We start from the raw sequence: 25,979 nt of genomic DNA, 5'->3' as shown, positions 1-25,979 counted from the left end.
TTTTTCTTTTTGTTTTTCAATAATATACTTTATTTACATATATGAAGAATACTCACCTGCTGGAAAAGGCAAGTGAGTATAGCTCCAGTTTAAGAGTGGAAAAAAATAAAACTGATTGGGCAAATGGTGGGTTAAATGGTTTAAGTGATCAATTGCATAGAACCAGAACACCGTACAATCAGGTCATATGTTGGGGTTAGTTTACTAAAGTAGAGAATAATAAATGCTAAGTTAGTTTGGTGAATAAGGGAAAACAACAATCACCCTTAATTATGTACAAGCAAAACTCCTTAAACATGATTGGAGATTCAGAGTAACAATTAAGTGAATATTCACTTTACAGTGTGAAAAGACAATACTTTTCAGTGCATAAACCCTATTTTCCATCCTATTTTTATATGCAAATATTGTACCAGGTCAAACTGCACCTAGACCAAAATGGTTTTAGTTGTACTCAGACCACTTTTCAAATATAACTCTTAAAAAAAAAAAAAATAAAAAAAAAAAACATACTCTTATAAGGTCTATCAAATCTATGAAAAAAAAAAAGTTATGACCATTTATTAGAACTTTAAAGCACTCTCCTGAAATCTAAACATATTTCGCAAACGAGGTAATGTTTAAGAAGACTTTGGAAAAGGTACCGTTGTGTTTTTTTCCCCAAGAAACCTTTTTTCTACACTTTAAAGCCCAACTGAAGTCAAAGAACAATATAATGTCTTATCTGTCTATATATCCAACAACTGGTAAGAGGTGTCCCATACAGAAGACAAAAGTCTGTTTGAAGATAACGTGGTGATAATGGGTTTGGCTTTTATTCATTAATGGAAGAATACCTAAGAAGGGAGCATTTTACAGCAAAAATGTACCCCAAAATGAGGGAGAAGCAACTAGTAAAAAGTAAGAAGGGGTGTGACTTCAACTGGGCTTTAATCTCTTTATGACCACAATATGCCTTTTAAAAGTAGAACTTTGCTCAAACTTTGAAGTGTGTGTGTGTGTGTGTGCGCGCGTGTGATATATATACATTTTTTTTTTTTTTTTTTTTTGCAGAAGAGACCTACTAGATCTCTTTTGCAATAAAAGCATCTAACTGCCCCCTAAGACACTTTACTATATTGTACTATAAGTGAAAGGGGTCCTGGGATGAATGAATCTCAAAAAGTCACATCACTAGAGGAGTGAGGAGTATTAGAGGAATAGGTTCCCCTGAAGTCAAAAATGTAAAAAACCTTGTCGATGTCCCTGTTTCAGAAACACTGCCAGACAACTCTATGACAGACTTATTGTCAACTCAACTGACCTATACGGACATTGCTAAACAATGAAAATGCACATTAGATGCGTATAATACTTTTTGGTTTTAGATCTCTTCAAATCAGAGTAAGATTAAGTAGGCACAACCCTTTCGTCACTTAGTGATGTTTCTCACCATTTGACAGAAAACATAATTCACCAGACAAAAAAATAAAACTCACTAAAGAATACAAAGTTTAGGATACAGTATTCCTTAACTCTTTCCCTTAAATATGGATACAAAAAATAACATTTCACTTTTTTGCACACAAAAAAAGCATTATTGTTAAACTAATAAAGAAAAAAAACACAAACTGAAAATTACCAAAAGGAAGGAGGAAAAATAAAACAAGATGTGGGAATATTCGATTTGACTATCAAGTCTTTAATAGGAAGAAGCTCTTAGTTTAAGAGCATTGTAAAAGTCCGGCTTTGTTGAAAGTTGTACTCCAGTCCAAAGGCAGCCGCTTGAGGGTATGCAGAGGTGATTGGATCCAAGCAAGGAGTCCCTCTACATGTTCAATAACCACTTTGTTCCTGCACAGGACTGGAATCCCATAGTAAAAATCAACTACTTGAGAAAGCAATTCATACACAATGTAGGTCTGAGGAGGGGAGGGAAAAAAAAAAAAACTAAAATTTCCACGTATAAAAGAAAGTTAAATTTGGGAAAAGGCAATTCAGATTGCACAGCTGTTAACAGGAAAGAAGAGAAGAGGATTTCTTTCAGTTCATCAATATGATGAGCTGATTCATTGTCAGCATCCAGGCAAGCAATCTACATGGTGTTTGGTTTGGATACCCTTATAATCCCCTTCAAAACTATTAAAAAAAATAATTAGGGACTGAATGTATTATCTGGCTTACTTAAAGTGAACAAAAAGATACAGTTCCAGGGGTGGATGTAAAGTCTGTGTCCTCAGTTCAGCCTTAAAATAGGAGCTGGTGTAAATACTCCACGAGGCATATAAGAAAAGAGGAAGCTGTGGATTGTCACCCTGCCAGTTGAGGACAACCATCATATGATGAAGGTAAGCAGGTGCTATGTACTGGATGCAGGTGGCTTGTCTCCTTCATCACTAGGTGCTAAGCAAAAGAAGAAAAAAAAAAAAAGTTACACGAGTGAACATTTTCAAAATTATTATTATTCAATTGTTAACTTGTATTTATTTAGCGTCAACAAATTGCACAATACTATACAAACTGCAGTGTCATGTCACTAACTATTCCTCAAAGGGGGCTCACAAACTAACATCCATACCATAGTCATGCCATTACCACAGTCTAAGACCAGATTGGGGTAGAAGCCAATAAACCTAGTCACATTTTTTGGGGATGTGGGAAAGAAACCAAGAAACCAGAGTGCTCAAAAGATACCCACACCAACAAAGGAGGAACATTAAAAAAAATTCCATGCAGATAGTGTCCTGGCAAAGATTTGAACCTGGTACCACAGTGCTGTAAAAGAAAGAGTGCCACTAACCTGGCAACCAATCCTTTCATGTGATTCAGTTTTAAAGTGGTTTACTCTTAGGCCCTTGGCCACACATATAAGGTACACCTTTTTAAGTATTTAAGAAAGTTTAGTAAAAAAAACAAAAAAAAAAAACTTTTAAACTTATGTTTTAATAAAAAGCTAAAAGCTCATAACACAAGGGAAAAAATCTTGAAAATCCCAAACATCATGCCTGGTTAGGTCTTAAAAACTATGCATGGAGCAACAGAAACAATGAAAGGATGAAATTGGTCAGGTTTTAAAATGTGCTGCCAAGGACCACAAATGTTATTACACCCAATAGCACAGCAATTATGAGTAGTATACACCCATTTTACATTCCATACAACAGAATTTTAGTACATGAACACAGAGCAAGGTCTGTAACAACAAGATATGGGATGTAGTATACCTGTGAAGCACAAAGTTATTTCAAAAAGTTCCATATTTTAGGGAAACGCTAAATAAAAGCACAATTAAAGCAGGGAAGGGTCATAGACTGGTTTATATTGCTGTCTTTTGGGCTAAAATTTGTTATTTACATTAGTCTGGATGCACAATGGACATTGTGATGTACATCTTCTATCTGTTAGCATTTTCTATCAATGCATATAGAAACACTCAGGCATCCTCCGATACTTTTGCTACTCTGTATCAATGTATAAATACTAGCCAGCCACGTAGCTAATATATTTTGAATGTTTATTTATTAAGAACCACAATCTAACTTTTTAGGTCCTGCTTAAAATGGTACCTAAACTTAGAATTTTTACTTTACATAAAAGAGTAGACAACCCTTTTATTTAAAGTAAAAATGTTGTTTGTTGGTGTTATGTGCAGAAGGAGAAAAAATTGCAGATCTTACGCATGTACAGTGAGATCGTCAATTTTTTTCCAAAATCTGTCACCCGATCTCGCGCCTGCGCAGTGCAAGATTGGGTGACGCAGAAGGACGAACCCAGAAGAAGAGAGAAGATGTTGGCACCTGGCGCTCCCTCTGCGCCTGGCAGAAGACAGATACCGGGATGCAGGACCCAATGGAAGAAACCTGCCGACGGATAGACTGATCTGCGGGATTAAAGGCAAGTGTGATTTTGTTTTGGGTTTACTTCCGCTGTAATATAGTCATAAACAAGCAAATTGGATAGTTTGATTGTAAGCAAAGTGGATGTTAACGGCAGAAGTGGATGTTAGACTAATTGAGAATTTTAGGCTTGAATAGCCGTACTTTAAAAACTGGTCCAAAGACCAAATGGATGTTCTCCTAAGATTAAAAAACCTGAATAAATAAGGTAGCCATACCTTACCAGCATGTTCCAAAATATTTCATGTGGCACAAAATTTAAAGTGGAACTAAACTAAAAGTTTTTTTTAATCCCGCAGATCCCTCAATGGTGCTTGGTCTGTTCCATGATCCTGTCCTGCATCGTCCTGGAATTCCTCTACATACCGGTGCTGCCATCTTCTATCTTCTCTTCAGTCTCCTTTCTTCATCATCCGATCGCACAGCGCATGCTCAAGATCAGCATCTCTTTCCGCTTGCTGGAAAAATGCTTGATATCGGGCATGTGCAGAATGAGCACCCAGAGCCTCCTGGGATGCATGACGTAGGTATCCCGGGAGGCTCTGCGCTCCCATTGAGTCTTGATCACTGCAGCAATCTGCACTTTAAAAAAAACACACACAACATAATAATTTTTACTTAATAAAGATGGGTTGTTCACCCTTCTATATAAAAGTAAAAATGTTGAGTTTAGGTACGCTTTAAACTTTTTAGGAATCATACAGAATACTTCATACCATAAAGGTTCGAGACTGCTTTAGCTTCTCAAGTGCAGGCATATTTACCAACTGTAGATGTGACGGAAGGTGTAAGGACGTCATCATCATCACTATCTTCCTCATTGCACTGGGCCACCTCCCTGTCGGGTTCTGGGCACTTGGTCTCTACCTCTTGCTCTACACGACTCCTCAGAGCCAGGATACGGTGGTGGATAGCAGCAAAAAGCTGACCTGTGTCTTTAGAGCTTGCCTTTAAATAGAAAGGAGAAACATGCTTTATGTCAGCTGAAGCAGAATAATTCTACAGAGGAAGAAAAGCAGTAAAATACTCACAGATATTAGAAAGACTTTTACACCCTGATCTTCTGTATCCATTGCAGTAATACGTATGCTCTTCTCACTAGCTTTGTCTATCTGCATCTGGGCCCAGAGCTTAGTGTTGAGAATTAATCGCAAACTGCCTTGAGTGCGCATCACTGAGCAGAAAAAATAAATAAAAAAAAAAACATAAAATGAAAATAATGCACCTAATAACATATTTTAATAAGTCTGAAACATTAGAAACATTACATTATAACATAGAATACTTTTATAACTCACCCAGTCTAGACTGCAATGTTCCATCTTCAGTGGAGGCCATGTCATTGAGTCGGAGAAGACCCCGTCCCCTCTCTACCCAAGACTGAGACACTTTATCAAATACAAACAGTTTGCACTGGATCTGTTGTCACAAAAATAATTAAAAACACAACAACAAACACACATTACAAGATGATAATTTTCCATAAACAACCTGTGCACATAGCCAGACTTAAACAAACATTGTCCACTTAAATAAAAATGCTCCTTTATGCAATGATAGGATGAACAACTTCCAAAGGTATACCAACTTCCAAAGGAATTCCATTTAAAATAATGTTCTTGCAACAGCAGGTTAGTACTCACTCAGTTCATAACAAGCACATACATCTTCCACAACCATGGAACTAGATAAATGTACAGTTGACAATCGAAAATCCGGCCATCGATAATCCGGATCTTTCAGTTTCCCGGCATGAATTTTAGATTGCATGTTCAATACATGGACTGCAGTACACTGTTTGGCCACTAATGTTTTGATGGCGCTGTTCTGCAGAAACAGCTGTTAGGTCTTGCTTGCTAAACTAAATACACTTTCAGACCTTCCTGCTGCCTGCTACCTGGAACTGTGCCAGATGTCCGCGGTGCTGCGAGAGAAAAGCTGGCCTGTGTGTGGAGGCAAGTATAACGTTTAAAAATCTGGCATTTTCAAGAATACGGCGAACCTCAGGTGCAGAGGTTGCTGGATTTTTGAACGTCAATCAGTACTACATTGGGGAACATATTTATTTCCTGGAGATCCATGGGAAGCGAGAGTGGACCTCCTGAATTAAAGTCAAGTCCCCATTTAGGAAGTTACCACCACTCAATCAGATTTTTTCTCACCCCTTTTTTCATGTAGAAAAGTAACATTTTAGGTTTTTCTTTACTTTCAGCTCTGGTGACAGAGGCCACCAGAAGAAATCCAGAGGCTTATTCTTTTTAAATTTTTTAAATAACATTAATAAATTACATTTATTGTTATTATATGATTTCATTACCTTTTATAATTATTTACTATATTATACTTTATGATTTGTGTTTCAAACTTTATCATACTTGGGAGTTAACCCTACAGGCCTAAATATATTAAACAACAAATTTCCACGCAAAACAAAGTACCGCTTTTGACATAAAAATACTGACAATTAGAACGCCGGGGGGGGGGGGGGTTAATTCTAAAGTGAACATATGAAATATGTTTTACGCAACACTAATTATGCACTTGTAGTATGATAATCTGGCCTCAGTTGGAGAAGATAAAAATGAAATTACAGCTAAGGTAGAAATGAAGTTCAATCCAGTCAGGAAGACAAAAATTGTAAGGCAAATAACGGCAAAATATGATTGTCCCCTTACTTGTAGTACATTACTCTCTGCTTCTTCTCCTGTGATAACTTCTACTTTCTCTAGTAAACATCGTTTGGCTGTGGCCTTTGTGTAAGCAGCTGCAGACTCCGCTAGTGATTCTGAGATGTTATTGGCTATAGGACATTTAAGAACATTATCATCAGTACAACCATTTAATATATTTGAGAAAAATGCACACATATACCCAACTACCTACATTTGTCTGGGGTGTTTTCCACTGAAGACCCTTCTGATCCAGACTCCAGAGCAGTATTTTCCTTATTGCTATCAGAACTTGCTTCTACTTTGGGTGGACTCTAAAACAAAAGTTCTTTCATTAGCAAGTAGGGAAAAGTATACAAGCACACACACCCTTCAAACCTGTTTTTAAAAAAAGGACATTGAAAATTCACATTCTAGGGCAAGATTTCACATTTGTTCTTTTATATAACTGGAAACATGACCCCTATTAGTGCACATATGCCAAGTTGTGTACCATGACAGGTAACCTTTAAACTAGTTTTTATTTTATATACAAGAAATAGAGGAGGTGACCCCCCCCACCTATGAAATAAACTATATAGCAGTCAACCCCGTAATGAATCAGAGTATCAAAGTGGTAGGGTTTTTTTTTGGCAAAGAATTTAAGTGTATTTTTCAAAGAGATACAATGTGGGTGACACAAAATTCATTAAAGTGGTATGAGAAAAGCAAACATGGTAAAATCACATATAAGACTATAAAGGCATCCCTCAATATTATATTGATAGGGATATGCCTCGCTTACTAAACAAAAAGTCGTCTGACTGAATGTTGCAACAGAAGTGCAAAAGGCCCAAAGATCTGGAACCCGACGCGTTTCACGAAAAGGCTTCATCAGCGATGTGCAAGGAGAGTCGAAGCGTCTGTACAATATAAAGTACAAACAGAAATGATCATGAATGTCATACACAATTGTATACAAAATAATGTAATAGTGGATGGTCAAAAAAGGAACATATAAATAGATGATAAACATGTAATAATATTAAACAAGATTTATATAGCGCCAACATATTACGTTAAATATTTGGGTGCCATCATCTATCTATATGTTCCTTGTTTGACCATCCACTATTGCCTTATTTTGTATACAATTGTGTATGTATAATTTCTGTCATACAGTAAGGAAGTGATAGTGACTACTGCACAGAAGTGGGACATCCTATGACAGATTAATTGCAAGGGTACTGCTTGAGTCATCATAAAATCCTTCTCTAGCCAATGTAAACTTTGCCTTTGACCAAATTATACACAACCCTGGCCACATTGTTTATTACAATGTGTCTGTTTATAGTGAAACTCATCAGTAATAAATCCATTGAAGACCTTGCAAATCTGTTGCAATTGGCTGCCCAGAAATACCCTGTAAGCCTGCCACAATTATTTTGCTATCCAATTTGTGTTATAGGATTCCTTTACTGTGTCCTTTATGTCATAAATGCTTCTACATCATTATACAGAGTCAAATATGCACAGCCCAGTGTACAATCCTGACATGCTGCAGGTTGGTGGAATAAAGTAACACCAATGAGTCCCAACACAAGCCACCCATAAAAAACAGTGCTTTACAATGTGGGCTGAGATGCTAACATGTGTTCCACAGAAATAATACTCACCAGAACTCTCTCAAACATGTTTTGTCCAAAAACAAACTTGTTACTTGCTGCTTCTGCTTTGTGCACCGAATTCTCTCCACTACAAAAAGGCACATTTGAGTAAATAACAAAAAACATGGCAAAATTAGAGGACAAAAAAAATTAATGAAATTAGTTCTATTCATTAAAAAAATGGTCAGGATTCAGAAATCATATTGAAATATATGGATTGAACTTGTCTGTATTTAAGTATTAAACTACCATTTTAGAATAAGCACCCCTACTAACGACATGGAGCACCTCTGGGCACCTTGTGGAACAAAGTGTGCATAAGGTTAAATTTTGCAATAATGGAAGGCTCCTATAGGTTGAAAAGAATATGAGCCAACTTAATGTATGCACCACTGTTTGTTTTTGCACACATAACATAGAAAGAGCCAGGATCAGTAGTATATACCTCCGGGAGCATGGATCAAAAGCCCCTTGTGCAAAGAAAAGTAGTACTAACCCCCCCCCCCCCACCACCACAAAGCAAAAATGCCTGCTATGTAGTAAAAATTCACAAGACCTGACAGACCGAGTAGCCTTTGTGGGCCATAATGTCAGTGGACTTCTGTCAGAGATGATAGCAGAGGACCTCCCTCAGCCACTGTATTCAAGATTTAAGCAGAGGTTTGGGCTGCTAATGGGAGCTCTAAGAGATGCTAAGCAAAAGTGGCAGGTAATCACAGCTCCTGTGTGTCCTATAGTCCATAAAACTGGCACTCCAAACCCAAGTGTATGATGCAGATAAAGCCCTATCAAAGCTACCAAGGCCGATTCTAAAGTATTTCCAAATCTATTTTTAGTACATCTGTGAATGTTTGGGCATCAAGACCTTCCCTCATAGCAAAAAACAAAAGGCACCTGTAAGATTACTATTAAATACATATATATTGATCCTATAAAATATTTAGGAGAGCCTCACCTGGAGCTTATGTACTGTAGGAAGTAGTTAGTCTGTGCTGGAGCATCAGCATTTTGAGGACCAGACTGTTCCCCATCAAGTGAATCACTATTTTGTGCTCCAAGCTAAGAAGAAGAGAAAAGTGGATAATTTTTTGTATTTTAGAAAAGATATTTTAGTAGCTCATGTTCATTAATACAATTTTAATAAAAAGTTAATGCCCACACTAAAATTACAAGATCACACCTTGCAAAAAACATTTTGTTAGAGACCGTTTGAGTAACTTACCTTTACTCTGTCTCTAAGATTTTGACCAAACACAAATGACTGCGAACTTTGCTCCCCTCGTTCTGCACCCTCTGTTACAAACTTACTAGAAGATTCTGCCTGAGCCTCATTGGCCTAAAATTGAGAATTTATTCAGTTAATCCTTCACTATGTAAACTCAGAACATCAGTACAATTCTTTACAAAAACACTGCTCCAAAGATCCATCCACCATAATTTCAGATTGTAACCTTCCTAAATACCTGCTGAAAGAACGAACAGTCTAGTATACTTGACTGCCACCAGTATATCCAGACATGTATTTGGTCGAGTATAAAGGAATGGAGAGTCCAAAAAAATAGGAAGGTTCAAACCAGGAGTGGTAGATTTTAGGCACTAGTGTCAACAGAAAAGAAGTGATACGTTAAAGCTAATCAGAGAGCAGGGGCTGAGAATTGACCCTGCTAACCACCCCTCAGCTACCAACTACCAAAGTCAAAGCATTGGCAAATCCCTGGCCCAGAGACAATGCCAGAAAATCATTCTTTCATTATGAGGCAGGTTCCCTGTTACATAGAACAAAAATGTGATTTGTATTGAATGGCTTTACCTTTCCAAAATCTGGTATTTACAAAAAATTGTTCTGAGCTCTTCAGAGAAGCCTTAGAAAAGCTGTCCACTGAAACAACTAATTACCTATGTACCTTCTGGAACCAATTTTCTGTACATTGCCTTGTTAAAAATGTGCCTGCACACAAAGGTCCAGTTAAAAGAGATGATCTAATAAAGCTGAGCTACCACTGAGAGATTAAGCTGTCATTGCAGAATTCCATGTGAACAATGCTAAATGTCTTAATGTAAAGCAGATCATTTGGTTTTAGTTACACACCTAAAACAAGCAAGCCGATACCTGTGTGACAATAAGCTGAACACCTCAGCTACATACTCATCAGTGATTCAGAAGGTATTAAAAGCAGAGGATCAGAACATCAACCTGGAAAGCTGTCTATTTAAAAACCAGGTCAAAAATAGAAACCCATATAAAGTAAATCTATCACTGAGAGATTCCATTACATAGTTATCCTTTTTATTCTGTCAGTCATAATAATTTAATTTTTTTTACACTACATAAGGCAAATTATATACACCTACAGCCAGCAATCGTGTTACTGTACGGCTTTTTTTGTAAGGCTCAATATTTTATTGTACATAAATATATATTGTTTATGGATCACAACAACATATGCATGCAATTCAAAATAATGAAAACTTACTTTATCAGAGGTAAGAGTTGGGGCAGCTGCACTTAAAATAGGTTTATTTGAGGATGATACATTTGCATCAGAGGACACACTGATACCATTTGTCCCACTGTTGAAAACTGCAGAACATAAGAATATCTGTGATATATTTCAATTCCTCCTGTGATAGCAGATGCTATATAATATTTATACCAACCCTGTGATGAGAAAGCCTTTGGCTGTGGAGCCTGTAACACTGCTGGCCGTAGCACACTGCGTTGCTGTTCTTTAGGTTTCTGACTGGGAAGTCCTACAATGTGCAAAAAAAAAGAAAAAAAAAAAGTTAATATATTTGATATTGTGAAAACCAATATGCCAGTTACTTACACTTTGCATTAAAGCCTTTTTTAAGTCACAGAAATGTATTTTCAGACTGAAAGGCCCCATAACAACCCAATTTTCATAGTTCTACCTCCACTTTCCTGTTACAGCTGTTGTGCAAGAATTGCTAAGCAGCTCAACAGACACCAGAGTTTGACCACATTGCCCAGTGCATGCTCATCTCACAGAACTAATCATTCACGTTCCCCCCTATCCTGTGCACGAGTACACCTTTGAAGAATGTGATTTAGGGCATTTCTAAGCAAAACATTTAAAAAACAGTTGTACAATAATCAGTAATATAAAAGGGTGCACAACAACAATAAAACTTTAAAAACACTACTTTAAAAATATTAGCTAATTTTTGAAGTGAAATTGTGCATATTATTTGAACACACAGCAGAAATAGACAAAATGCAATGAAAGCTTATGGCAACATTAGCAAATGTGTTAGACATTTGATAAGGCCAAGTAATAAATACCTGCACTAGGAGCTTGCCCGTGAATTAATGTTGGTGGTTTTAGCCTGAACCCACTGGATTTTTCCTCTAAAAGAAATCAATTGCTTCGTTAGGTCTAAACATTTTCACAAAAATGCTGCATTTAAACACAGATATAAAGACAAATTAATCACATAACATGTTTTGTAGTCATCATTGTCCCCAAAATGAGATACAGCATGCAAAGGGGTGAATACATTATTATAAATCATATATATCTCTCTCTCTATATATATATATATATATATATATATATATATATCCATCATAACATTTCATTTTACAGAGTCCTCTAACTCCCCCAGCAAATGCTAAACCAAATGTAAAATAATTTACCTGGTTCTGAGTCGGAGTTACCAGTGGAGGGCTGACAGAAACTGGATGGCATGAAGACATTGTTCTTTGTTACTAAAGGAAAACACAGATTTCAGACATTCGGTCAGAACTTCCAGGTTAATGCAAATATAAAATCACAATGAAAACTGGCCAATGTTATATGTACCTATTGTAAATATACTCAGCCTAACTAACCCTTGGGTAACCACAACTTTTAGATTTGTGTATACTTAATTGGCTTTAAAAATCTAAATTACCTATTCTTTATATGTGACGAACTTTGATATTGCATTGCAAGAAGTTGAGAACTAGGCTAAAAGAAATCACTTTCCCATGATAATAGGAAACGTAACTACCTTAAATTATAACAAATACTGAAAAACTCCTATGAATATTAAAAATCAGCAAGTTGTAAAATGACAATTATTTTATTTCTGGCACTCTGGATCACTGTAAGAGGTTGCCAGGGGTTTTGACAAGTTTAGCACTGTAGTTGGCAAATGAAGCTAGATTGGACTTGGAATCAGCTTAACAGATGTGCCAGTAGAGAGAACCGTTCACAAATCTCTTCCAACCCCACAGTAGCCTGTACAGGTATGCAGGGAGCAGCTTAGGCTCAGAACATGCCAAGGTGAATGAAAGCAGGAGGGGAAATCTTCAAAAAGCTCAAGGAGGGGACTGAACAAAAAAAATCATTACAGTGAGTTCTAGCACTGCACACTCTGCTATCTCCACTACTTGTTCTTTAAAAGCTGTACTCACACTATGTTGATCCAGCAGCCAATGGTTGTAAATGAGGACTACAGTAGCTCTGCACAGCAAGTTAAACATGTAGCCAATGTAAAGGTGGCATTTGGGAAGAAGCAAATACTACTATTTTCATTATTGAAATAGACAGGAGAAAACTATAAAAGGGAGGATACCAAAATAAAATATTCTGTTTTTGCAAATACCTTCAAGTTCAAAGTCTCTCTCCCTCCAACCCCACCTGACTGTTACTTTCCTATCCTACCCTTCACTTTTTTCTGTTTCCTCACTATTTACAGCTCACTAGCCTCAATAAAGTCCAGTGAAATTTAAAAATTTGGAGAAAAACACAGGTGCTATACTGTATACATTTTTCAATATGTACAATTCAATTTCAGAACCAGGTAACCTAACAAAGTTTCTCACTTGCGACAACTTTTCTCCCCATCGTACAATTAACCAATAAAACTTACCTGACTGAGAAGGTGGAAACTGTGAAAAGGATGACGTGCGTTCTCTTTTCGGTGGAGGGCAATAACTTCCATCCTCTTTATCAGAATCTAAGCAGAGAAATCAGTAATGTGGTTGAATTATCTCATACTCTATATTTACACAGATAGCAGTATTGACAATACTTTCAGAGAGGAGCTTTTCTTACCATCACCTTGCTCTGGACTGGATCCATCTGCAGACCTCTATAATTGGACATTGAAAAGAAGAGGATTATAGTAAATAAATAAACATTGGTACCCATTACTGTACAGAGGTCTTAGACATTTTAGAAATGCAATGCAATTGTATATTTGTTTGCTCTAACAAGATCTAGTCAAAATATTATTCAAGATCTTAGCAGGCATACAGCCCATTGCTTATTAAGCAAAACCAAGTTGGTATGATCTGTTGCATGAAGTGGTCCTCCAGAATCATTAATGTCTCTCCCAAGCAGAAACCCCACACCAGACAGGAGTTTCCCCATGTGCTGTGCATCTGAAGTACCACAGACAAAATTCATGTCTGGAAAACTGAATATAGGTAAGCTACAGAACAAATATATAGTATAGTATAGCAAACAATGTATCGAGTCTTGACTTTCAAGACTGAAATACTGAGCGTACACTCATATACAATCTAAAAATGGATTCATAAAAAACTATATGTGGCATTATTTTGTATCACCCAAAATATTTGACAGAATTGCACGTTAGAACAAGTTTAGGCAAACAAAAGCACCCAACTTACATCTGTCCTAACATAGGCACACATTGATGGATAAACTTTATCAAAACAGAAGTACTTAAAAAAAAAAAAAAAAAAAAAAAAAAAAGTTGTTGGTTATAAATCATGTCTCAGAATGTTACAATAATCAGCTACAAATAAATACTGGTCCTGGAATTGAGATGGGGACAACAGAATATAAATCATGAAGTCAATGCCCTGCATAAAGTGCTGTGGGGGAGAACAATATTCAATGGGAAAGCATTGTCTTTTAAATAAATATAGCTGAAATGAGGTTGCTGCGAGTAACAACTGCTCCTCTGACAAATAAAAAGTGCATCTATATTTGCCAATATTCACCAAACACACTTCTAGGTATGTTATTTTCCTTACCTTTTGGGCTTTTTCTTTTTGGAACACAAACACTGGAGGCGCTATGGCAGGTTTGTCTAATTGAGGGAAAAATGTAATTAAAATTCACAAAAATACATGACAAGATATTTACTTGAATAAGTGGTTTTACAAACTACAAGAGATCATGCCAGTTGGACTTTTGTGTCCCAGTGCAACACAACATAATCTAGTGTATTACTGTGCTGCAAGTCAGAATGGGTGCATTGCCATTAAAATGAGTGTGAATGGGCCCTAAAACTGAGCAAGTCAGCCAGGTGGAACTGTAGACAGAGGTTGACAAGATTTTTATTGTGATCTATTCTTTACCTGTAACTGCAAACTCATCAGCCAAGAGTATTACATATACATGATGCATGAAGGGCCCAGCAACAGAGATGCTCACTAGTTTACTATGCAACTCTGATCTCAACCAACATAATGATTTTATATTTCACATTCTTCCTTGCAACCTCCAATGATGTTCTAATAGAGATCAAAAGGACAATTGTGTGGGAGCCTACTGCTCTGCTCATATAAATGTAATTACAACTCTCAGATCCTACCTGCTGCACTCAAACACAAACCAGGTAATAATTCTGACTGAAAGTGCAATTACTGTATTGCAGGTTTGTGTGAGAGAGAATGCAGCCATTCTACACTAGTTATTCTGTCTCAGAAGCATCTTCCTTTGTTTATTTCCTGCATGTCAAAAACCGGGTTAGGGGAAAACATGGGGCTGCACATTCACTAATGTTATAATGTGAATGATTTTTTTATCATAATAGGTAGTGGATCTTCTCTGATACTTTCATAAATAACAGCTTTTACTGCCTTTCTTTGGACTTTTCACATTTTCAGTTTTAGGTAGCCAAACTTGCACAACCTCTGATTAAACCTATACCGCACATTCCTACAAATCCCCTGGCTGAAAACATTATAGAAAAAAAGAACTGAAATTAAATGCTACTTATGCATTGTTGCTTCAATATACAGTAAAGCTCAGAAACAACAAAACCAGGTATCACAAAACGTGACTCGGCACCAATCTAAAAGCATAATCTTTATATATGGAGACTTACAGACTGATTCTTTTCTACGGCCTCTAAACAGCTTTTACAATTGCAGCCACACTTGTACATAAGCTGGTCTTAGTAGGAATGTGTTAATTGGCTGTTAGCATTGACAAAAACAAAAATTAAAACACTGACAGAACATAACAGGAACGGCTGCTTGTGTTGTCCGTTTGAACAGGGTGATAAAGCAGGAGCACTTTTGTCACATTTGGCTGGTTGTTGTTATACACCGTACTTTAGTAACTAGCATAAAGCTGATGTACTTATTACCTCCTATTCAGAATACCTCCTATCAGCCCGTATAGTAAACCTAAAATCACTTTTGTATTTATTGATGGCTGTAATTGCCCAATACCATCACTGAGTAAAAAATATAAATAAAAAATACATTACAGTATAATCATTCATCATTACAGTTTTGCACTTGTCAGTACATTTGCCCAGGTCTGACCCCCCTTCACCAACACAATTTGCACAAAACAAAAATATAAATATATATTTCATAGTGGATTTGTTTAATTTGCTAGTTAGATAAAATATGTAAATATACCCATTAAAATACAACCATCACAAACAAAAATGTGTGAGCTGCCATTAATGACTTCTAAAAATGCTTTGGCTTTATTATTCCGAAACACAGATTCAGGACAATCATCAACATAAAAATGCGACAACTTCTGACTTTTTTGCTATTCATATGATGTAGGTCTGCTTTGGTTAGTACATTTAGAAATACTAAAGCAGAACACAACCAGTTACCTATTTTCAGATTTCTCTCTTGAAATGTTCTCAGTTGGATGGGACAAAAAGGAAAAAAGTAGCCAGCTGGATAAACAGCAAAGAACCACACAACCCAGAATTGTAAATAGGTGACCGTTTTCACCAGTGACTTTCACAGGTTATCACTTTAGATATGAACAACAAAAAGAGAGCCCTGAAGAGGGGCCTGAGATTGCTCACTAGACAGAATGAGACTAGAGTGCTAGACAGAGTGCAGCCACAAAAAAGTAGAGCTTGTGTGGTACCAAAAGTAAACAGTTAAAACATTAATGTATTTATTGAAAAAAAACTTTAAAACTCAAACAATTTAAAGCATAATAAACAATACTAGGTACACACACATGAGTACAAAGTCTTAAAGGTAAGGTTACACTTGATATAGCATATGGGGAGGTAGTAATTCATTTACCGTACAGATTACGGGGACCCTTTTAATGTTTATGCTGACTTGAACCATGATCTTAACTGTAACATGTAACTGGTCTTAACTGTAGGGTAAACAATGATAAATAGCATGATGATTAATAGGCATTTACTCATGTACCTCCATACCTAATTATATATTTATGTGTTAATGTGTGTGTGTGGGGGTGGGGGGGGTGGTACAGACATGGACTGTTTATTGATGGATTGTGGATCTAAAAGCTTGGACTATGGTGCACCACAATGCATACATGTGCATAAATGCACTACATGGTCAAATATAATGCATGTGCATTTCTGAGGCACTTTTAAGAGACCAATCAAAGTGAAAGTGCCACCATTACATAAACATGCTTCAGTGTGCAAAACTTTAGGTTAATGCATGAAGAGGTGTTTATGAGGGGCTGCAAACTCCCCTGTGTTATAATGGAGGTAGTATTATCAGGTACACTTTATGAAGACATCAGCTGTCCCCCTTAGCTACCAGAATGCTTGATCACACACACTTTGGCCTCCCAATTAAAAGATCAAGTTTAAACCAAAAACTTGCCAACCAGTTAAATGTAAAGATTAAAAAAGCCATGGTTTACATAGCAAGATGTTTTAGGACAACAGATTTTCTTGAAGATGTTTTAGGGTTTAGTAAAGAATGATAGTTACAACACTCTGCTGAAACCTTTGACTGGGTTCCGTGAGTAAACTAGCTGGTCTTTATCAGATGAAGGGGTGCCAATTTCTAGACAAATGGATAGAACTGCACTTCTCCCTAATGTGCTCACACTAAGAATTGAAACTTTAAAATCACAACTTGCTGCTTTTAAAATTTACCCTCCCTGCAGTAACACAGTGCCCAGCCCCAATACCCCCAGCACACACAATGTATGGGGTAAATGCTCCCTTGTCACACATCATCATATACAATGCTGGATGGATCCTGTTGGATGCCGTTTCAGTTCTCATAGTATAGTGAATGACTTTGCGACTAAATGAACTAGTATTAAAGCGTACCTAAACTTAGAATTTTCACTTTACATAAAAAGGGTAGACAACCCTTTATGTTAAGTAAAAAATTTGTTTGTGTATTTGTTTTTTCAGTGGAACCTTTTTTTTAAATAAATAAATAAAGCGCAGAACTGCCCCTAATGGCTGAGGATCTCAGGCATGCGCAGAAAAAGCACTTTCATCAAAAGGAAAAAAAAATAACTGATCTCACAAATACACTGCGAGATTGGCAATCTACGTCACCCAGTCTCGAGCATGGGTTGGGGGGAGTAGGAAGAAGAACATGGAAGAAGGGGAGAAGATGGCGGCACCTGGATCGCCGACCCGAAGATGGATGCCGGGACGACGCAAGACCCGATAGAAGAGACCTCCGGACCAATTAACTACACTGCAGGATTGAGGGTAAATGTATTTTTTTTGTTTTTGTTTTGGGGAACGAGGAACCTGGAAGAGAAGATGGCGGCGCCCGGAGCCTCAGCTCCCGATGCAGTACAACCCCGCATAGATCTGACTGCTCTCCAGGATTGAAAGTAAGTGGATTTTTTCCCCCCCAGTTTTCAGTTTGGTTCCACTTTAAGTCACCTGACCCTTGCTGAAGAGAATTATTATTGTTAACCAGTACTTATATAGGGCTAACATATTATGCAGCGCTGTTCATTAAATAGGGGTAACAGATAACAGATACAGATAGTGACACAGAAGGGCTTACAATCTAAGAATCATATCTAGTTCAGATGTGATCCTTTTAGGAAAGGTAAGGCGACAAGATTTCAGGAGAAATAATATTTTCAGAAATAGGTAAGTTTTCCAGGGGTTCTTTGGACATATTTAGCAGACTTGAGACAACCTATGGGTTTAAGGAATACTTTACAACTCGTTGACTCCAATATTTTGAGGTCCCCTTTATACACCCAAAATAACACTGGATGAAAGTATCCCTATTTATTGTACAGCGCTGCGTAATATGTTGGCGCTATATAAATCCTGTTTTATAATAATAATAATAATGCAAAAAACCCTTTAAGTAACCTAGATGGCTTTCCCTGGCTTCCTCCCACAAAGATTAGGTGAAGGTATTTTCCTCCTTCCAGCCATATCTTGTTGGACTGAATCTCCTGAGAAGATGATCTTGTTCCATTCATTGTAGCATCTGGGATTGAAGCCACCCAGCATTTTCTAGGATCCAGGTTGACAGAATGATAAGACCCCTTGAGGAGAGGGCACATTAAATAAACATACTTGGCCCAAATGGTATAAAGCAAGGCCTAGTCCTGAGGTTAGGGAAATGAGGCAACAAATAGACAATACCTTAAAAATATACAAAGAAGAGAAGCCAGCATCCCCAGTGTCTGTTATGACAGAACTCTTACAGGTTGGAAAACATTGGCAGGTTTGCTTTAAGACACATGGCCAGGAAAACATAAATATCCAATTAAAATCTACAGTAAGGACCAAAGGTTTTGTAGTTCTCTTTGACAACTTTGTGATTCACTCACCTACCCCCCTTCCACCACATACCTTTTATTATATTCCTACGTATTGGACAGAGTTCAGGATGAGGAGTTAGGGAAGCAAAACAGTAAGCTAAAAGGAAAAAAGTCGGGTTGACAACTAAAGGTTACACAGTGTAGCATATTACCAAGCTGACTCTTTTTTGGAAGGTAAAATGGTGTATGAAATCATTGATAAAAGTTTGCATTGTGACAGAGCAGGCGACACATTTTACTAAAGCACTAATCAATGCAATGCAATTACTACAAACGTAAGGTCTTCCTCGTCCTATTCAGCTTTCTCATTTAAAAGAGCACTCAAAACCCATCTTTAAAAACTTGCAGGCCAGGAATATCACCGTTGTAGATTCACATATTGGTTTTGTAGACTGACCCCACAGGTAACCTTCCCAATGGCTGGTTATTGTTTAGGCACAACAGGCCCCTGACAACCACCAGCCATTACAACAGAGAGCCAACTAGGTCTCTTACCAGCCAATATAAAGATTAACAATGATGAGGTCACTGGCTCTTTGACAACCCAACATGTACGCGGACAACAAGGGTTTATGGGGCCAGAAAATGCACTGATGTTAAAGCAGTAATACAATCTAGATCAGTGACAAAAGCAATGAAGTTAAAGGATCTGCATGACAGCCAACTTTAATTTCAAAGGCCAGCAACGGCTTTCTCTATCCTGCTCTAATGACAGATCAAGATTTTTGTGTCCAACTCACAACCCCAAAGTCATACTCATCCTTCCTAACTTTGTACCATTATGTGAACTCAAACACTGGGAGCAGCGTATGTGGTTCTCAAGCAGAGTTCCCTGGAACCCTATAGGGTTTTTCTTTAGCTGCAGCTGAATGCCCCCCGTTAGACAGTCCCTGCCAAGTCATAGCCCACAGCAAGCGGCATGGCAACAAGTATGTTTCATGGGCCTGCAATAATTACTGACCACCACTGTATGCGGACATTCTGCCCAATACCTACTAATGGAAGGAGCATTTTTCTCACTGACACCAATGAACTGATTTTAGCAGAAATTACCAGGGACATGAAAACTAATTCAGGGGTTCCTCTGTGTATTTCAAGTTTTCAGGAAGACATGATACTGAATCTCACACCTGTAGTGATCGGGTAACATGGGCAAAAGCTGGGGCAGTGTGGGACATATAGGACTCGTTGTACAGAGGGATTAAGGGGTTTTCCAATGTAAGGGCAAGGGTTATTTTTTTTTGTTAGGTTCTGACTTAAAATGGAACAAGCAGGTCGGTTATTGCAGATGGGACATCACCGGTCTCATCTGCAATAAAATATTCTTATCCTTCCAATTTTATAAACTCCCCCAACCCATGGAGGGCACTGCCATCTTCTTTCTTCTCTTTTTTCTGATTCCAATCTTCTGACATCCTGATGAGCTGGGCCGGGATGGCGTAACTCCGGCACAGGGAAGTTTGAGCCCCAGAATACAGCTCAGCATTTTCTTGTGAGAAGGCAGCAATCAAGCAAATAATGTGATTTACTGCAACAGGGACACTGCCTGTGTCTTTTTTATAAAGAAACCTTACCGATCATTGCATTGCTTGTTGTTCTGCGGTAACGCATACAGCACCCTATGACCTTACAGGAACATTTTATGTGGAACAATGCCATTCATATTGCATGGCTGCAGTGCACTGCATTACTTTGTTACTTTCCAAAAAAAAGTGTCATGCAAGGGGATTGTTGGCATTGAAAATGAAGGGGCTTCGTAATTGCAATTCATGTTAGGGCAGAGGACAGATGAGAACCAGGCCTTAAATGATGATAGGCCTAGCAAAGCGAAGAACCTAATTCTTCCAGAGAACATTTCCCAGAAGCTTTGTGCTGGCTCTTGTATTACAACGCTGACAGGTCTGGACACTCAGGACCATGATGATGCGTGTCCTGCCATGGCACCATGTGACTGATGGGAATACACAGGAACCTATGGGTATGGATCTCAGGTGGAGGGAGCATGCAGCCCCTGAACATAATATGGATCTCAGTCATGGAGAATGACAGGGTGTCACATGATTACATGGGGGCTATAAAACTGAGTGCTTGATACCTCTTCCAACATCACCAATAACAGACGATCATTGAATAGCACTGCTTTTCTAAACCATCCCGGGCCATGAATGAGAAATCCCCCTGATTTGAGCCAAGTTTCCCCTGGCAGGTGTCTGTGCAAAAGTAAGGAGCTGCACACAGCCCGACCATAACACCGGAATAACAGGAAGTGCACGGGGGAGCGCTATGGGCCGGACAACGTGCCCACACAGGGGGACACAGGGCCCGGGTGAGCAGAGGCCTGAGTGAGCCAGGGGATCGTCTGAGCCGCGCCCCCAGCCTCTGCCCCCTGGGCCGGGGATAGGAAAGCGGCCAGAGCCACCCTGCTCCCGCACCAAGCTGGCCGACCTCCAGTGTGATCCAGGCACCGATAGCGGCACAGGACTGTGAACTCACATAGCCCAGTATTCTGCTACTTACCTTCGTTTGCTAAGTCCTCCATTTTACCGCCTCAGCCGCACCCACAATTCCTAGCGGCAGCTTTCACAGGCAGGGGGCGGGCTGTGCTGGGCGGGAACTACAAGCAAACCCCTCAGCTCGCCACACCCGGCATACTGTTGCTGCGCATGGTCACTTACGGCCTGTCGTGCGAATAGTGTCAATGCTGAATGCTTTCTAGTCTGGGCTGTTTACCTGTGGACCGGTTGCAGCTAGTTTAGGCTAGTTTCATTTTTGTAAAAATGAACTTCTTGCATGACGTACATTTATTAAAGCACTGAACATCATATCAACTCCCAAATATTTATATATATATATATATATATATATATATATATATATATATATATAAAAATATATTATCCATTATTGCATCTCAGTTCTGCTCATTTTCTCCAGCCTCTTCAGGCACTTCATGCTCTGAACCAGTTTCCTGTCAATGGGTGACCATTGTGTGTCACCATAGCCACTGTCTGTCCCTCATTTGAAAAGATAAAACCACAATGTGTAGGTTTACCCAATCTTTTTATTGTTTAGATGTTTTCTGCATAACAGGGAGACCAGCATAGTTCAACATACTTCATACATTTATCTACCATGGTGACCCTTCCAGCAGAGGTCCCTGACATCTTGTCACACTCTTCCTCCAGGCCTCCACCTTTATCATTGGCCAGGTGGGATGACATTGCATGAACACACAGCTTCCTTCTGACCAGCTCAGTGTACACAAAAATGGTTCTGGCAAGCATGAGGACCTATGGAGAAACTGACTTAGTAGTATAGTGCAATGGGTAGCACAGTAACTCAGTGGTTAGCAGTCTGACCATTGCAGCGCTAGGTCCCAGATTCGAATCTCAGCCAGGACACTATTCGCATGGAGTTTGCAGGTTCTCCCAATATTGGGTTGGTTTCCTACGGGTAATCCGGTTTCCTCCAACATTCCAAAAACATGCAGTTAGGTTAATTGGCTCTAGAACTGACCTTAGACTGGAATAAAGACATATGACTATGAAATAAGAGGTAGGGACATTAGATTGTGAGCCCTTTGAGGGACATTTAGTGACATGACTATGAACTTTGTAAAGCGCTGCTTAATATGTTGGCGCTATATAAATACTGTGTAATAATTAAAATAGTTTCTTCTGCCAATAAAAAAGCCTGCAGGCTTTTTTTTTATGAAGCGGACTTACTTCTGCTTTAAAGTGTTACTAATCCCATTAAACATTAATTATATAGCCAAATTTACATGCCGGCAGCTGCTGACTGCCTTATCATTCAGGGCAATGGATCATTAAGCACTTTTGGTTACGTTGTCTTATTGGCATCTCTAAGAAAACCCTTAATAAAGCCACCCCAAAGTGTGTGGCTGCACATTCCCTATGAGGATGACAAGACACACACAGGTGGTACAGGAGGGCTGCTTGTCTACAGAATGCTTGGTATGCGCACCCCATATTGGACAACGGGGCACAGAGTGCTCAATAACAATATAGCTTCTTTATCAACCTGCTTGTGAGTGATAGCTGCTTGCCTAATCTCAGCTCCAGCCTGTTGGTTCATATGTACTGAATCAGGCGGCCCTTTAGTAATATTTACTGTGCGTGTTCTAGTTGGAAGTATTGGGAAACAATAGAGAGACTGTTAGAACAAACAGAGTTACTTAAAAAGTTAGTTATAGAGAGAGCAATGCAGGATGATAATGCAGAGCTATAACTGAGAAACAGTAATCAATCCATTACATAAGGTTGAAAACAACTTTTGAAGTTACCGTATTTTTCGTATAAGACGCTCCGGAATATAAGACGCACCCAATTTTAAAGGAGGAAAAAAAAAAGATTCTGAAAGATTATTCCCCTTCTGATCACTCATGTGCCATTCATACCGGTATTCCCCTTCTGATCACTCATGTGCCATTCAAATTCCCTTTCTGATCACTCTATGCCTTTCAAATTCCCTTTCTGATCCCTCTGTGTCATTCAAAATTCCTTTCTGATCACTCTGTCATTCAAATTCCCCTTCTGATCACTCTGTGCTTTTTTTCCACTGTACGGCAGTTAGGACAGGGAACAGCAGGTGGCGCTGTGCCGGCTTCTTTCGCTCTGCTTTACAGACAGGAGAAGACACGTGCTGCTGCCAGAGAGAAGAGGAGACAGACGCTGCTGCAGCCAGAGACACACGCAGGATCGGGTATCAGGTGAGTATATTATTTTAATTATTTTATCACACCTTTGTCATATAGGACGCACTAATTTTTCCCCCCCAGTTTTGGGGAAGAAAAAGTGCGTCTTATACGGCAAAAAAAAAACGGTACATTAAAATGTTAAAGAGACCCCATCTTTTACTCATAGAAAAAAATAGCATCCTGCAAAATAACAAACAAAGCACAAGCCTCCTTGGTAGACTTTGTGTTAGAACTTAGCTATCTTGTAAAGATATTATCACCACTGCTATTCAACACTTCTGGCTGTTTTGGATAATGGTTTGCTCTCACTACCCCTTATATGACCACTTTCTGTAGTCAGAACAGAGGGGTCGTGGGAAGAACTACACCAGCCATTGGGGTACACTCTAAATCAGTGGACGCCAAACGGTGGTCCATGAGAAAATGTTGGTGGTCCGTGGAGCTGGCTGGTGCCCCCCCCCCCCCGTGGGGTTAGGAGAAGGACCATGTCCCCCGTATGCATCACAGGCTCAGGGCGGTGGGCGTGTTGTGTTTCTGGACACAACCTGCCCACTCTCCCATTGCAAGGCTCAGACCTGCGATAGAGAGTGGGCGGGTTCTGGCATCATGATGTCACTTTAGGGGAAGTTTCTTCCCCTTTGAGTGACATATGGCTCCCCGCGCATGCGCAGTCCAGAGTCCCTAAATTTAGTGGTCTTTGAGTTCCAAAGGTTGGCAACCATTGCTCTATATAACACCCCTTGGAAGTGTTGGATAGCAGTGCCATCAGGAGCTTGACAAAAGAGGGAATTTACAACACATTGGCTGAAAAGGGAATTCCTCTTCTACTTTTGCAGACTGCTGCCAGCTTTATATGCTTAAGTCCTGCACAGGAGTGTAATGACTGAAAACACCAGTGTCTATAAGGCCTGCAAAGTTCCTGGAGGTGGTAATTCTAGCAAATGTCTGCTTGTTCTAAAAAGGGCAAGGTTGGCTGTATTACAAATATTGATGAAGAACTGTTTAGTGGGTAAAATGTGCAGCAGTGGAGAATGTTATTGAATTACAATGGACATTATATGCAGGAGAGATTGAAGGGTATGACAGTAGGCAGTGTGTAGAGGAGTGTACAAAATATGTGGAGGGGAAGAGTCCAGGAGTATGATGGTGGGCAGTATGTGCAAAAGAAGAGAGCAGAGGATATAATGGCAGGCAGTATGAGTAGGAATTTGAGTACATTTATGCAAACTACACAAATATAGATTATTCACAATGTCTCAATGGCTTCATCAGGATACCAAAGGGCTGCATAAAGAAGCTACTAGATGGAACTATACCAAGTGACCTTGTAAATAAAAGCCATTAGACCAGTAAAACAGTTCACTGAAACACTTGTAACTTTCTTAAGTGATTAATGTCCTTCTCAAATCTAGGGCAACTTTGATAGCATGCTGGAACACCTGGAAAGTTTCAAGGCCTGAAAACAACAGACCAACACCAATATAATGGGGGTTTTCTGTTAACAATTGGCAAAGTGTTTCCCAAAACAGCTGGGTCTTCTGATGAAGCCATGTAATATTTTGCTGTCCCTGGCCAACACATCAGGACGAAAATGTAAGAAGAAGTTAAAGATGTTGGCCCTCCCAACACTGCTGCACAGCACTGAGTTTAGGTGTTTTGGGATTAACAACGAATTGCTATCTGCTCAAATTTTGAACTTGGCCCCCTGATCAGGTGCTCCAAAAAGCACTTGGTGACTGCCTACACGAAGGCCAAATGCTTCAGCTTGAACGAACTATAGTTTTTTCGGATTTTCCAGTCTCAGAAAGGTTTCTACTTGCATAAGTGATGATCCTCTACTGACCACCATGTACTTATGAGAATATAGCCCTCAGGCACCTGAGTACTGGTGCCAGAATTTCACAGCAATGTCCCTTTAGCTCAATCAGCTCAATGTGGCTACATGCCAACAGACAGGGTAGCTAAGAACCATCAGGTTAGTGAAGTAGCTCAACAGTTGCAATTTCCCTTGAGATCAATGCCCCTCTTAGAGAAGTCAAGAATGGGTTTGGTGTCAAAGATGAGAGCTATTTTTCTCTCTAGCTGTTGCATGCCTTTTCTGATGGAGGGGGAATGCTCACCTGGCTGCAGATTACTTGGCCAGCTACCTCTGCCTCACCAGGGTTAGCCTTTCTAAGCCCCTCAGGAAAAGGAAGAGAAGAATTTATACTTCCAAAGTTTCCATTTTTCATTGAGATAATCAATGCCACCACCAGTGATACTAATATATATTTTGTATTGCATCTTTAAACGTT

General features: G+C 38.9%; 1 protein-coding gene across 3 annotated transcripts; it reads right to left on the bottom strand.

The window, feature by feature from the left end:
* On the bottom strand, positions 1-21,625 carry RANBP3 (RAN binding protein 3). Of its 3 annotated transcripts, XM_072405191.1 has the most exons (17): positions 21,486-21,625; positions 14,204-14,259; positions 13,254-13,290; positions 13,069-13,155; positions 11,849-11,920; positions 11,495-11,560; positions 10,849-10,941; positions 10,665-10,771; positions 9,413-9,526; positions 9,146-9,249; positions 8,200-8,278; positions 6,759-6,858; positions 6,551-6,675; positions 5,174-5,294; positions 4,907-5,049; positions 4,640-4,823; positions 1-2,382 (listed from the first exon to the last, which is right to left on the bottom strand). In XM_072405191.1, exons 1-17 carry the CDS (start codon positions 21,505-21,507, stop codon positions 2,339-2,341), a joined length of 1,554 nt encoding a protein of 517 aa, XP_072261292.1. In that variant the 5' UTR covers positions 21,508-21,625; the 3' UTR covers positions 1-2,338. The 3 variants fall into 3 exon arrangements, with proteins under 3 accessions (XP_072261292.1, XP_072261294.1, XP_072261293.1); XM_072405193.1 differs by lacking the exon at positions 9,413-9,526; XM_072405192.1 differs by lacking the exon at positions 11,495-11,560.
* Between the last annotated feature and the right edge of the window lie 4,354 nt (positions 21,626-25,979).

This window comes from Pyxicephalus adspersus, chromosome 3 (assembly GCF_032062135.1).
Source record: "Pyxicephalus adspersus chromosome 3, UCB_Pads_2.0, whole genome shotgun sequence".
Classification (NCBI taxonomy): Eukaryota; Metazoa; Chordata; class Amphibia; order Anura; family Pyxicephalidae; genus Pyxicephalus; species Pyxicephalus adspersus.
The sequence above is the reverse complement of the archived record's forward strand: the minus strand, read 5'-3'. Positions and strand labels throughout refer to the sequence as shown.

Coding starts and splice junctions, on each gene's coding strand:
- RANBP3 (XM_072405191.1), bottom strand. CDS start 21,507: ATGGAGGACTTAGCAAACGAAG. Junction 11,921..13,068: donor GTTTCCACCTTCTCAGTCAG/GTAAGTTTTATT, acceptor GTTTTCCTTTAG/TAACAAAGAACAATGTCTTC. Junction 5,295..6,550: donor CAGAGAGTAATGTACTACAA/GTAAGGGGACAA, acceptor TTGTGACAACAG/ATCCAGTGCAAACTGTTTGT.